This window comes from Berghia stephanieae, chromosome 2 (genome assembly GCF_034508935.2).
Source record: "Berghia stephanieae isolate SIO BIC M18660-M18661 chromosome 2, UCSD_Bste_1.3, whole genome shotgun sequence".
In the NCBI taxonomy this organism is placed as follows: Eukaryota; Metazoa; Mollusca; class Gastropoda; order Nudibranchia; family Aeolidiidae; genus Berghia; species Berghia stephanieae.
This window is the reverse complement of record NC_088361.1, coordinates 46,214,185-46,227,772: the sequence shown is the minus strand read 5'-3', so window position 1 is coordinate 46,227,772 and position 13,588 is coordinate 46,214,185. Positions and strand designations below refer to the sequence as shown.

The 13,588-nt window shown below is 36.5% G+C and overlaps 1 protein-coding gene across 1 annotated transcript in view; it reads left to right on the top strand.

Annotated features, from left to right (window-relative positions):
* Positions 1 to 8,994, top strand: part of LOC144965001 (stAR-related lipid transfer protein 5-like) — a 12,037-nt gene extending 3,043 nt beyond the window's left edge. Inside the window, exons 2-6 of the mRNA XM_078899846.1 lie at positions 532 to 587; positions 2,085 to 2,220; positions 4,021 to 4,135; positions 5,446 to 5,539; positions 7,338 to 8,994. Coding sequence (XP_078755972.1) covers positions 532 to 587; positions 2,085 to 2,220; positions 4,021 to 4,135; positions 5,446 to 5,539; positions 7,338 to 7,494 — 558 coding nt within the window. The 3' untranslated portion in view covers positions 7,495 to 8,994. The remainder of the gene's footprint in view (positions 1 to 531; positions 588 to 2,084; positions 2,221 to 4,020; positions 4,136 to 5,445; positions 5,540 to 7,337) is intronic.
* Positions 8,995 to 13,588: the final 4,594 nt, after the last annotated feature.

Genomic DNA, 13,588 nt, shown 5'->3' with positions numbered 1-13,588 from the left:
AAATTCACTCAATCGGGCTATAGAAGGAACGAAGTTGACGTCACTCATCTTGTAGTTATCCTTTTTAGACAGCCATTTTTATTATAATATTAGTTCTCACTAAATTCTGTCAATCAGACAAACTATAAACGTTCAAGGTTACACATAGTGTTGTGTATTCGTAAGTTAATTCCTGCTGGCGGATGTTATGAGTATTTTACCTAAACGCAATGCACTGATAAAAGTTTAAGGTTACACATAGTTTTGTATGTTGGTACGATTAAACAGGCGGGTAGAACAAGGGATGCTTCATTAAAACGAATGGGATGGGGTGTCCGAACAATAAATTCGACTGTCCTCGATATATATTATTATATATATATATAATATATATATATATATATATATATATATATATATATATATATATATATATATATATACATATCCGTTCCTTTGCTTGTGAAGCGAACTACTGAGCTATCAGGGTCCCCAGTTTCATGCAAGATAGGACATACTTTTTTATATTTCCATTTTCCTATTAATTTTCAGGACGGAATTCTGATCGAGAGTAAACCCTCTGTGTGTGAAGGATTCAATGGCTACTTGTGAGTGATTTTATTAATCTGTGTCTGTGTGTGTGTGGGGGGGGGGGGGGGGGGGGGGTGCTTGAATCCTTGTATGTACTTAGCTCTTCTTGGGGGGAAAAGGGAGGGGGGTCATCTATGAAGATGGTGATGGTGGTGGTGGTAGTGGTGGTGGTGGTGGTGGTGATGGTTATGGTGATGATGAGTTCCGTGAGCTCATACACAGTGATGAATCTCTTATCAACACAGTTCCATGAGCTCATACACAGTGATAAATCTCTTATCAACAGTTCTTATCAACCCGCCGAAACCCAGTCCCAGGTTCACTCCCCAATGGTGTACACTTCCCTGAATCCTAGGTTCACCCCTCGCTGCTGCCTACTTTCCATAACTGTGTCGGGTTTCGGCGGGTTTCGTAACAAAGAAACACCCGTCGGAAAAAAAGTTATAATTTCGCCTAGCAGGCAACATGTCATGCCGTACATGTTAAATCTTGCTCTATCGGCTTGGGACCCTTTGGAAACGGCTTTGTACACGTCTAGTGGATATTGCGCTATATAATTACTCAAGTTTGTTTTTTATTACTTTTGTTCGTTTTGTTGTTTGTTGTGTTTTGTTTTGCTTTCTAACTTAGTTGGGGGGGTGGGGGGGGGGGGGGGTGTTTATGGTTTATTGGTTTTTTAAATTACATTATTTGGGGGGGGGGGGGGCGGATATTTTTGTTGTTTTTGTTTGTTTTGTTGTTGTTGTTGTTTTTTTGTTTTTTTGTTGTTTTTTTTGTTGTTTTTTTTTTTTTTTTTTTTTTTTTTTTTTTTTTTTTTTTTTTTTTGTTGGCTTCTCTAATAGTTTTGTGTCCTCAACTGATAACGATGCAAATTGGTTCAACTGTCACAAGCTTCGAGAAATTTCACTGCATATCATTAATAATTCATGTTCAATAATTTAATATTCATTAGTATTTAATTTGCTATTAAAACCCCATCTCCTCTTCAATGCTAAATGGTGCATGTAAGGCAAGGCTTTTACTGATGGTGACGTGGGTTTATAGCGGCGTGCACTTATTGACAGTCCTGGCCACCGAACGCAATTATGGGCTTGTTTTAAGGTTGTAATGGACAATATTTTGCGACTTATTTTTAGAGTTTAAATTGAGCTTTTATATAGCGTAATATCCACTAAACTTGCTCAAAGCGCTTGACAAAGGGCCCCTGACCAACAGGAACACGTAACATAAAGATCGAGACATGACGCCTGTTCGGCGATAATACAATGTGTTTCAGACAAAGATAACGCTGTTAACGGCCACGTACTCATTTTACATCTGAGTACGGTTAGAGAATGTGAGTAAAGAGTCTTTTCCAAGGGCTCAACACTGTGCGCCGAGCGAGGGCTCGAACCCAGGACCTTCCGATCCGAAAGCGAGTGTCACACCACAAGACCACATTGAGTTCGATTTCATTACATTATTATCTTTGTCTTCCACGATATCTTTGTCTTGCTACTCATTATCTTTTTCAGATATCGTGGCCAGTGTGAATTTGCCTGCTCCAACGACATAATATTCCAGTACGTGGAGCCCCAGCACGGCGACAGTCTACGAGTAAAATGGGACGTGGACACCAAGGCTATCGACCTGGTCAGAATGGTCTCATCGGTACGTATACGACGTCACAATATATTCAATAATAATAATAATAATAATAATAATAATAATAATAATAATAATAATAATAATAATAATAATAATAATAATAATAATAATAATAATAATAATAATGATGATGATGATAATAATAATAATAATAATAATAATAATAATAATAATAATAATAATAATAATAATAATAATGATGATGATGATGATGATAATAATAATAAATAATAATAATAATAATAATAATAATAATAATAATAATAATAGTAATAGTAATAATAATAATAATAATAATAATAATAATAATAATAATAATAATAATAATAATAGTCGTCATCATCATCATCATCATCATCATCATCATCATCATCATAATAATAATAATAATAATAATAATAATAATAATAATAATAATAATAATAGTAATAATACTGAAAACTGAATGCTGAACCGCTATAACTCCGAGACACCAGACTCTAAGCGCTTAAATTACAAATTACTTGGGCTGAAACATACTCATTCACACACACACACACACACTCACACACACAAGCACTCACAGACACAACACACACAACACACAACACAAACCAGACCTATCTTGCTTCTCATAATATACTAAAATCGAAACAGATATGTTTTAAAGCGAATGTTTAAAAATAGACAAAGATTCTTTTTTACGAATGCTCTGTGGTAAGGCGTTCCAATAGTCTGAAGTCACGTCCGCCCAGCAATGAGCAGCTTGGTTCTAAAAAAAGAAAATCGGTACTTTTTATTCTTCATGCTGGCGTTTTCACATGTCATGTGATCAGAATGTATAAAAGTCAAAACATGATCAGATTTATAATCTTTTTCTCCCGTGGATACACGTTTATGCACGTGGGAGAAGTATTTCATAAGGGCGCCCGCCTTTGTTCCGATAGTTTAGAACCAGTTGCAAAGTTACTATGCGTTTTTACGAGGGAAGTGACGTCATGACTGTTGAAGCCTATTTGGGGGATGGAATGGTTAATATAACTAAATAAAAATTGTCCCAACTATCGGGGAACCTCCATGGTGTAATGATAGCAGGTTTGACCGGTAATCAGGTCTGAGGTTCGAACCCCAGTCGAGGTAGACTGAATTATTTATGGATGTTTTTTTTTCTTGCTTTGTCTGGCACCATTTCATTTTTTTAAAACTAGAGTTTTTATATAGCGCAATATCCTCTAAATGTGCTCGAAGCGCTTTAAAAAGGGTCCCTGACCAACAGCAGTATGTAACATGTAGAACGAGCCATGGCGGCTGTTAGGCGATATTACAAATTTTTCCTACAGAAAAAAACGCTGTTCACGGCCAGGTACTCATTTTACACATGAGTATGGTGAGAGAATGTGAGTTAAGTGTCTTTTCCAAGGACTCAACTATGCGCCGAGCGAGGCTTGAACCCATGAACTTCCGATCCGAAAGCGAGTGTCATACCACAAGACCACATAGCCGCACCGAAGAAGAAGAAGGAGAAGAAGAAGAAGAAGAAGAAGAAGAAGAAGAAGAAGAAGAAGAAGAAGAAGGAGGAGGAGGAGGAGGAGGAGGAGGAGGAGGAGGAGGAGGAGGAGGAGAAGGAGAAGGAGAAGAAGAAGTGCTTCTAGATAGTTTGTGAGAAATTCCTTAGGCGTCAAATACAACAGACAACAGTAGTAACAGACGTATAGTTTTATATATTTAGATAGTGACATAAACGCTTGCATCATTTTGACATTCTGTATCCCATGTTTTGTTGGATCATTTACCCCCCCCCCCCCCCCCCCCCCCCCCCCCCAGGCTTGTCGCATTGTGAGAACGTGCACCAATAGTGCTGTCATGGGTCTCATATCCCCTAGGGATTTCACAGACTTGGTCTACTTCGACCGTACAGATGAATATCTAAGCACTGCTGGTATGGATACCTATCATTTATCATGTCGTATTATGTGTATCAGTGTTGCTGCTGGAAGTTCAAATAAGTAAATAACAATGTGAAATTGAATGTAAGCCTCAATTTAATAAACGAAAGATAGATAGTTTTAGACGTTACGGGTTTCCCCTTTATCCACAAAACATGAATGAAACATTACTAGTAGTAGTAGTAGTAGTAGTAGTAGTAGTAGTAGTAGTAGTAGTAGAAGTAGTAGTAGAAATAGTAGTAGTAGTAGTAGTAGTAGTAGTAGTAGTAGTAGTAGTAGTAGTAGTTGATGTCAACGTCGTCGTCGTCGTAATAGTAGTAGTAGTAGTAGTAGTAGTAGTAGTAGTAGTAGTAGTAGTAGTAGTAGTAGTAGTAGTATTAGTAGTAGTAGTAGTCGTAGTAGTAATAGTAGTAGTAGTTGTAGTTGTTGTTGTTGTTGTTGTTGTTGTTGTAGTAGAAGTACTTAGTAGTAGTAGTAGTAGTAATAGTAGTAGTAGTAGTAGTAGTAGTAGTAGTAGTAGTAGTAGTAATAGTTGTCATCATCGTCGTCTCGTCGTCGTCGTCGTAATATAGTAGTAGTAGTAGCAGCAGCAGCAGCAGCAGTAGTAGTAGTAGTAGTAGTAGTAGTAGTAGTAGTAGTAGTAGTAGTAGTAGTAGTAGTAGTAGTAGTTGCAGTAGTAGTAGTAGTTGATGTCATCGTCGTCGTCGTGATAGTAGTAGTAGTAGTAGTTGTTGTTGTAGTAGTAGTAATAGTTGTTGTAGTAGTAGTTGTTGTACTACTACTAGTAGTAGTAGTCATTTTTTTTTAATGAAGGAATTGTCTTTCCTTCAATTTGAAGTGAGAGAACCAATGTAGCAGTCTTTGTAAATCACTTCTTATTTATTTATCTATTTCTTGTCATTGTTGTCAATGGCGTCTAAACTTCATCTTCAACCGTCTGTCAAAGCCACCAGACTCGTGGAGACGACGTTTATCCGGGTTTGAATAGCGTGAAAATGGACAATAGTAATTGCTTGATACCCATTCAATAGGACGCCAGTCTATTGCAAGAAGTTTCCACCAAATCTAACAGACCCAGCTACCCAATCACTGCTGGGTGGACAAGGGTGGGTCATAAAACAAAAGTCGACTTCACCCAGGGTCGATCTCAGGTCCTTAGCGAGAGAAGTGAGTGCTCTACTACCTGAGCTATCGGTAGCTGATAAGATTTTTATAATGTGAATTTAAGAATGGTGGCTTGATATAAACATGCCTAATAATATTCAAATTTAATGTTTTCCCTCCTTTGACGCCATCCTATCAGGAGTGAGTGTGGACTGTGAGGAGTCACCGCCTGAACCAAAATTTGTTCGTGGCCACAATCATCCTTGTGGATTTATAAGCTTGAATATACCAGGGTAAGAATCTATAGCGACAGATCATAACACCCCTTAATTGTGTATATTCTTTGATAGGAATAAACTAGTCAAGCTTAACCCTCTCCTTACCAAGTATAGGAAAATCGTCACATTTGTTACTATACAACAAACATTTTTCTCATTCAAATTTCTCGTGTACATCATAAAATTTAAAGAAAATTAACAGTGTGTTGTAGAGCATGTTTTGCAAAAGAAATTATGTATCGCAAGAACTTACCTCTATTATGTTTGGGTGATAAAAATATATTTTGTGTTGGGTGTTAAGTTTTGGGGAAAATCATGAAAATGGCTGGTAAGGAGAGGGTTAATAATATACAGTTTTTGGCCTTTATTGAATTTTCGGACCTAGGGCAAGCCCGACATTGGGAGGGCTCTCTACGTGGTTAGGGAATATTCAGAATTGGTCAAACACTGTCTTATAACACTCCAGTTGTGCGGCTATGTGGTCTTGCGGTATGGCACTCACTTTCGACTCGGGTTCGAGCCTCGCTCGGTGCGTAGTTGAGTCCTTAGAAAAGGCTCTTTACTTATGCTCTCTTGCCGTTCTCAGGTGTGAAATGAGTACCTGACTGTTAAGAACGTTGTCTCTGTCCGAAAAAAAATGTAAAATCATCGCCTAGCAGGCATCATGTCTCGTCCTATATGTTAAGTGTTGCTGTTAGCCAAGGACCCATTGTAAAATGCTTGAGTACATTTAGTGGATATTGCACTATATAAAAGCTCAGTATTTTTATTCAGTTGTACAGTTTTCTATAAAATCATCATTAAAGTCAGTTAATTTAACAATATCAGAAGAGTAAATAGAATGTTTAAGTAAGACGAGATTAGAAGTAGATTTCAGTTTAATTTAATTGTGCGGCTATGTGGTCTTGTGGTATGACACTCGCTTTCGGATCGGAAGGTCCTGGGTTCAAGCTTCGTGCGGCGCATAGTTGAGTCCTTGGAAAAGGCTCTTTACTCACAGTCTCTCACCGTACTCAAAGTGTAAAATGAGTACCTGGCCGTTAACAGCGTTGTCTCTATCCGAAGAAATTGTAATATCGCCTGACAGGCGTGATGTCCCGTCCTACATGTTAAATATTGCTGTTGGCCAGGGATCCCTTTTAAAGCATTTTGAGCACGTTTAGTGGATATTGCGATAGATAAAAGCTCAATTTTTTAATTATTTTTTTTTTAATTTAAAGTGTCAACAACAACAAATCTCACATTTTTGCGTATTACTCTTCTTCGTTTTTTATCCTTTAAATGACGTAACAAATTATGGTGACCCAATTCAATACAAGTTCAGTTCAGTGCAGAGAACGGAAAATTTATTTTAAAAGGTGAAGGTCCGAAGTCATTAATCTTTCTATAAATGGCCACTTACCTTGACCTTGGATAGTGCACTATATCTTCTTCTTCAAGTACCAAGTCTGTGCCAGACATCGGTGATCATGGTACGCCATTCATCTCTCTGATAACCTTAAAAAACTAATATTACTCTTCTCTTTCTTTGTCACCCAGCTGTTCTAACCATTCATTTTTTTTTTTGTTTTTTTGGTCTACCTTTACTCTTTTTATCTTCTATCATTCCTGTGAGAGCAAGATGTTCAATACATTTATGTCGATTTAGGTGCCCTAAAAATTGCAAGTGCTCTATATAAATGCTCAAATAAGAGATAAGAAATAAGATAAGTATATACATTAATGTCATGGACCCCCTTGGTGTTTCTCCGTCTATTTTTATACACATCTTAAAACAAGCTAATTCCTTCTTTGTACACATTTACCTTTTCAGCAAAGCACAAAAGACCACTCGGTTGTGTACCTTTATCCAGACAGACATCAGTGGATCTCTGCCCAGCTCGTTGGTCAATTCAGCCATTCCGAATTCAATGCTTGGATTTTTCAAAAACCTCAAGAAATGTCTCCAGAAGGACGGGCATCTATCCTAATGCAGCTCATGTCGTCTCTTAGCTCATTCGTTGTTCGTGTTCCCATTGAATGGGATTTGATACGTTGGTGTCATGAAGGGTTGATTTGTTGATGTGATGAAGGGTTGCTGTGGTTATACGATGAAGGGTTGATATGTTGATGTGATGAAGGGTTGATATGTTGGTATGATGAAGGGTTTGATTTGTTGATGCGATGAAGGGTTGATATGTTGTGTGATGAAGGGTTGATATGTTGATGTGATGAAGGGTTTGATTTGTTGATGTGATGAAGAGTTGATGTGTTTATACGATGAACTATTGATACGTTGATGTGATGAAGGGTTGATTTGTTGATGTGATGAATGGTTGATATGTTGATGTGATGAAGGGTTGATTTGTTGATGTGATGAAGGGTTGATATGGTGATGTGATGAAGGGTTGATTTGTTGATGTGACGAATGGTTGATATGTTGATGTGATGAAGGGTTGATATGTTGATTGATGAAGGCCTGATATGTTGATGTGATGAAGGGTTGATATGTTGATGTGATGAAGGGAATAACCCTGGTGCCTGTCGCAAACTAAGCTAGGGCGAGGTGACTTGCTCAAGGACACACAGCGCAACGGGTATTTGAACTTGGTACCTTTCGGGTACGAAGCAAAGACTGTACCACTGAGCCACGCTGCCCTACGTGAAGTAAATAAAGAAGACATTGCCTCGTTTATAAAACCTCCGGACTGTAAAAGTTGGCCAGAAATTTCTGCCCGTGTCGTTTTTTTGTTTTTATTCTGTAGTAGAATATAATGTTTTGCAGAAAATAAATTTATTTTTGCCGGAAAATCTGTCAACAAAATTCCGGCAATGAAACACCAACTCTGCAGCATCATTAACTCTTTCCTTACCAAGCATTTTCAATGTTTTTACCAAAATGCCATACCTTCCTAACACTAAAATTGATTTATTAAAACTGAAAGCTAAGAGCATGCTAAACTTAATTTTGTGATACAAATTAACATTAAGTTTTTTAAACTATACAAAGATTTTTCTTCAAACTTTGTGATTTACAAAAAAATTCTGTGTAAGAAAAATGTTCACTGTATAGTAACGATTGTGACGATTTTCCTATAGTTGGTAAAGACAGGGTTAATCCTACTAGATCTACTACCTCTGCTACCTTCATCAACATCATCACTACCACTACTCCTACAGCAACTACTACACTATCAACGTCAATACCACAACTTCATCATCGCCACTACAGTCACAAAATGCACCCTGAACATCGTTACCACCACTACGTATAATTAAAACTACTAGTATAGCCACCACCACAACCAAATCTTCATTATCATCATCATCATCATTATCATCGTCACCATCATCATTATCATCATCTATCATCATCATCATTTTCATCATCAACAACAACATCATCAACAACAACAAGATCATCATTATCAACATCATCATCAGCATCAGCATCATCATTATCATCATCAATTTGTGTTTTTAAAAAAAAAGGTTTTGTGAATATTTTTTTTCTTTTTTGGTTTTACAAGGTAAGAAACGAGGGAGGTTGCAAAATGAAACATTATATTATCTCATTGTATCTTTCTTTACATCTTGTATCGTCTTCACACACTGAATTCAGGGATTCAATCACGTCGTGAAAACAAGATAGTGATGCCAAAAGTATGTTTGATTGTATGTTATTTATTGCTTCTATCCAAAATAACGTTCTTGAGATTTTTGAACTTTTATATAGCGCAATATCCACTAAACATGCTCAAAGCGCTTTACAAGAGTTTAATATGTTGACGTGACATGACGCCTGTTAGGCGATATTACAATTTTTTTCTCGGACAGAGACAATGCTGTTAACGACCAGGTACTCATTTTACACCTGCGTACGGTGAGAGAATGTGAGTAAAGAGTCTTTTCCAAGGACTCAACAATGCGCCGAGTGAGGTTTGAACCTAGGCCTTCTGATCCGAAAGCGAGTGTCATACCACAAGACCACATAGCCGGATAATACATATAACAATATGTCTTTACTTTATTAGTAGCGACGTTTACATTCTCAGCTTTAAGCTTATTTCATGTCGGAGCTTTTGATCACATATTGGATTGATTTTTAAAATGTCATACGTGTTGTCTGATAACAAAATACAGTTTGAAATGGGTGTTAACTAAGGGGGAGTAACTCTTAACCAAAACTACCGTACTGGGAGAAAAACACGTGTTTAAAATTTTGCCCAGAATATTTGTCCTTCAAATATCGATCAATTAAAATGAATCTCATCCGGGCAAAAACTCTGAAAAACCTGGGACTTCACCAAGTCTTGATGAGTTCCCAGCTTTGATAATATTTTGACAAGATGTGGTGAGGGAGGGGGGGGGGAGGGGGCTCATTTTAATCGATCGACATTTGAAGAAGTTTTCTGGCCAAAATTTTAAATACATGTTTTTCCACACTACAGAACAGTAAAATTCTCATTTCAAAGAAGTGGCTTCAATGGTCCCGATGATGAGAATGCGGTATTGCATAAAAGTAAATTTTGAAATTCTCTCTACCTTAAATCTGTGGTCAGAAGGTTGTGGACGTTGATTTTTGTTAATACGATGATCTATTTGATTTTTATTATTATTGTCTTTTAACTCCCTCCTTACCAGCCATTTTCAAGATTTTACCCCAAAGAGAAATTTGAATAAGAAAAATGTTGGCTGTATCGTAAAGAATGTGACGATTTTCGTGTAGTTGGTAAGGAGAGGGTTAATGAATGTAATTGAAATCCTACTGCAATATTTCCATTGAATACAAAACACGCATTTCAATGGTTTTATTTATTTTTGTTTACAAGATTTATTTGACTTTTGTCATAGGGCTTTACTGCGACTACGTTTGTTTACATTCCAAAAGCTTTAACACGAAGTTTTCGTCTGTTTTAAAAGATTGTTCTTTTTAATGTAATTTAGTTGAACTAGTGATGGATCTTGTTTTGTTCATTATCACTTTGACATGTGTTAACTGTTATTATGCATTAGATATTATAGTCATGAATAATTCAAATAATAATATAATAATTTTATACATCGTCGTTACGTGATAAGAATTGAATATTTTATATTTTGATGACGATAATTGTTGTTGACATGGGTGTGTTTCATGTCATTGATTGCATTTATTTGGTTGATAGATCAATAATATTCTAACCGTAGCCATCGTTAACTTATAGCCTGACTCTAAAGCCCACTAAGACCCATATTTTGACATCATTTTTAGGTTTGTGGACACCGCCTAGTGAGTTGTCGTTAGTAGTGCTCAAGGAAACAAGTGATCTCTTTGGTTGAGCTGTTACATACAACTCTCGATTTGTTTTCTTTTGTGGCCAAAGACTTGTCTTTTGATGTAATTTGGGGTTTAGTATCAGGTTATGAGTTTACCAAGGCCACGGTCTGACCTCCGAGATGATGTTGTTGTTGTTTTGTATTTTTAATGTTTTATATTATTGTGTATTGTGCCGTACTCTGGAAAATCCCATATTAAAAAATTTGGCCAGAAAACTACACCTTCAAATATCGATCAATTTAAATGACCCTCATCTTGGCAAATACTCTCAAACATGGGACTTCGCGAGGCCCCAGGTTTGCTAGTTTTTGCTAAGATGAGGGTCATTTAAATTGATCGATATTTGAAGGACGAGTTTTCTGGCCAAATTTTATAATATGGGTCTTTTTTCCAGAGTAGGGCAGTATTGTTGTGACATGTCAGTGTTGAATCCTATTTATTTCCTTCAATTCGGTGCCCATATTTCAGCCACTGCAATGTAAATTATGAACAAGAAAACATCTACTCAGCCGTGCTATGGAAAACACGTAGCCTACTTAAAATATTGGCCATAAAACTCGTCCTTTTATTTAATGGATATTATGATTTATTATGATTTTAAAAGGACAAGTTTTCTGGCCAAAAATTTAAATACGTGTTTTTTTTCAGAGTACACAGTACTGTGTTTGATCCCAAAGTCTATCTATATATCCAATATTGCGGTCAACAATCCATACCAGGTTTTTTTTTAAACCATTTTTTTTGTAAACTAATTTTATTTTATTTTTGATCTAGATAATCAGATTTTTTCTTCTACAATTTATTAAAACTCTCTTTTATATTCTTTCATTTTTTTAAAAATTGTATTTAATTTTTTTATTGCTAATATTTTCAAATAACAGTTCACAAACCTTAGGTTATTATATTTTAGCATCAAGATAATGTTATACGCACAAGACAAGTTATTTTATTTTATTTTATTTGTATTTATTTTAATTTGGGTGGGGGGGAGGCGGGGGAAGGGGGTATTTTTTTATGTAACCTGTAATTGTTCATGTTTTTTTATAATTTGAACCGTTTATTTTATATTAGATTTACCACAAATTAAATGATAGTTTTTTATTCATCCCGTGAAATTGTTTGTTTTGTTTACCTTTTAAGCAAATATGTCTGGGTTGAGTTCCTGAGCTCCCATAGTGGGCAGGGATGTACTTACTGTGTCTTCTATCCCCCTGTATCTGTTTTCCAAATTGCTTTCTGGGTGTCCTTGCTGAGAGGAGAACAACCAAATGTAAATTTAGTTTTGGGAGATTATATTTTTTTCCCTGTAAATCATCTCTATGTTATGCACTGTATTGTTTTGTTTACATATTATTGATGATTTATAAACATTTGAGTGTATTCCTCTTAGTAGGGACCCCTGCTTGTGTCTGGATGAGACTTTTAAGTGATCTCAAACTTAGTACTTTGATAGAGTGCTCTTGGAATCTACGTCTGTTTCCTATTTGAACCAATTCCCGTTTATCTTACCTTTTCTTGTGTGCTTGAGTTGTAATTCTATAACTTTTTACTATCCCATTTTCTTCCTTTTTACTGGCGCTGATATGACCTTTATGTGTTGCAAGCGCCGTAAAACCCTTAAAAACAAAAACAACCAATCACTATCTAACCATGGTATTGTTCCCGACCTCCCATAGAGGGTAGGGATGTACTTGTTGAGTCTTCGATCCCCTGTATATGTTTTCCAATTGCTTTCTGTCTTTGGGGGGTCATTTCCAAAAGGAATGGGATTACATGGTTTTGTGCTGACCCTGCCCGGAGGGTGAAAGTCGAATGTATACATAGTTAGAGTTTTGGAAGATGATTTTTTTCCCTTGTAAATCATCTCTCTGTTATGTACTGTTACTTAATCATTCTTATTATATGATTTGTAAACATTCGAGTGTGTTCCTCTCAAAGGGATCTTGTTCTGGTGTCTGGGAGAGACTTTCGTCAAAGTACACTGATAGTGTGCTCTTGGAATCTATATCTATTCCTTATTTGAACCAATTCTCATTTGTGTTACTTTTTCCTCGAGTCCTTTTAATTGTACATCTAGAATATTTTTACTATCCAATTCTCTTCCTTACTGGCGGTGATATGACCTGAATTGCTTGGAAGCGCCGTAAAACCCTTTAAACAAAACATAACCATGGTATTGCCCAAATAGGCATGAGACTAAATATAGCTGTATAGCCCAAATAATCGCTCTAACAGTGCGGCTATGTGGTCAAGTGGTATGACACTCGCCTTCAGATCGGAAGGTCCTTAGTCGGGTAGTCGTCAGCGGCGCAGAGTAGACTCCTTAGAAAAGGCTCTTTGCTCACATTCTCTCATCGTACTAGGTGTAAAATGAATACCTGTTCGTTAACAGTACTCTAACATCGCCTAATAGGCGTCATATCTTGTCTTACATATTAAGAGTTACTGTTGGCTACGGACCCCCTTTGAAGTGCTTTGAGCACGTTTAGTGGATATTTAGCTATATAAAAGCTCACGATGTTTTTGTTTTTTTTTTTATAAAAAAACTTTCTCATCTTTTTTCCCGTTACTGTACTGACTTCACAGTCAAAGAATTCCTTTATCCAACCACCATGTTTTCACTATCTTATCGGGCTTTTCTATGCAAACTCGTGTCATGCAAAAGGTCTTTAAATAATCTCACTGAGATTTCCGTCAAACAAACTTTTGGCGAAGCTCATCAATCTTAGGGATTAGAAACGGTTGAAAATAGATGTGGCCAAAGG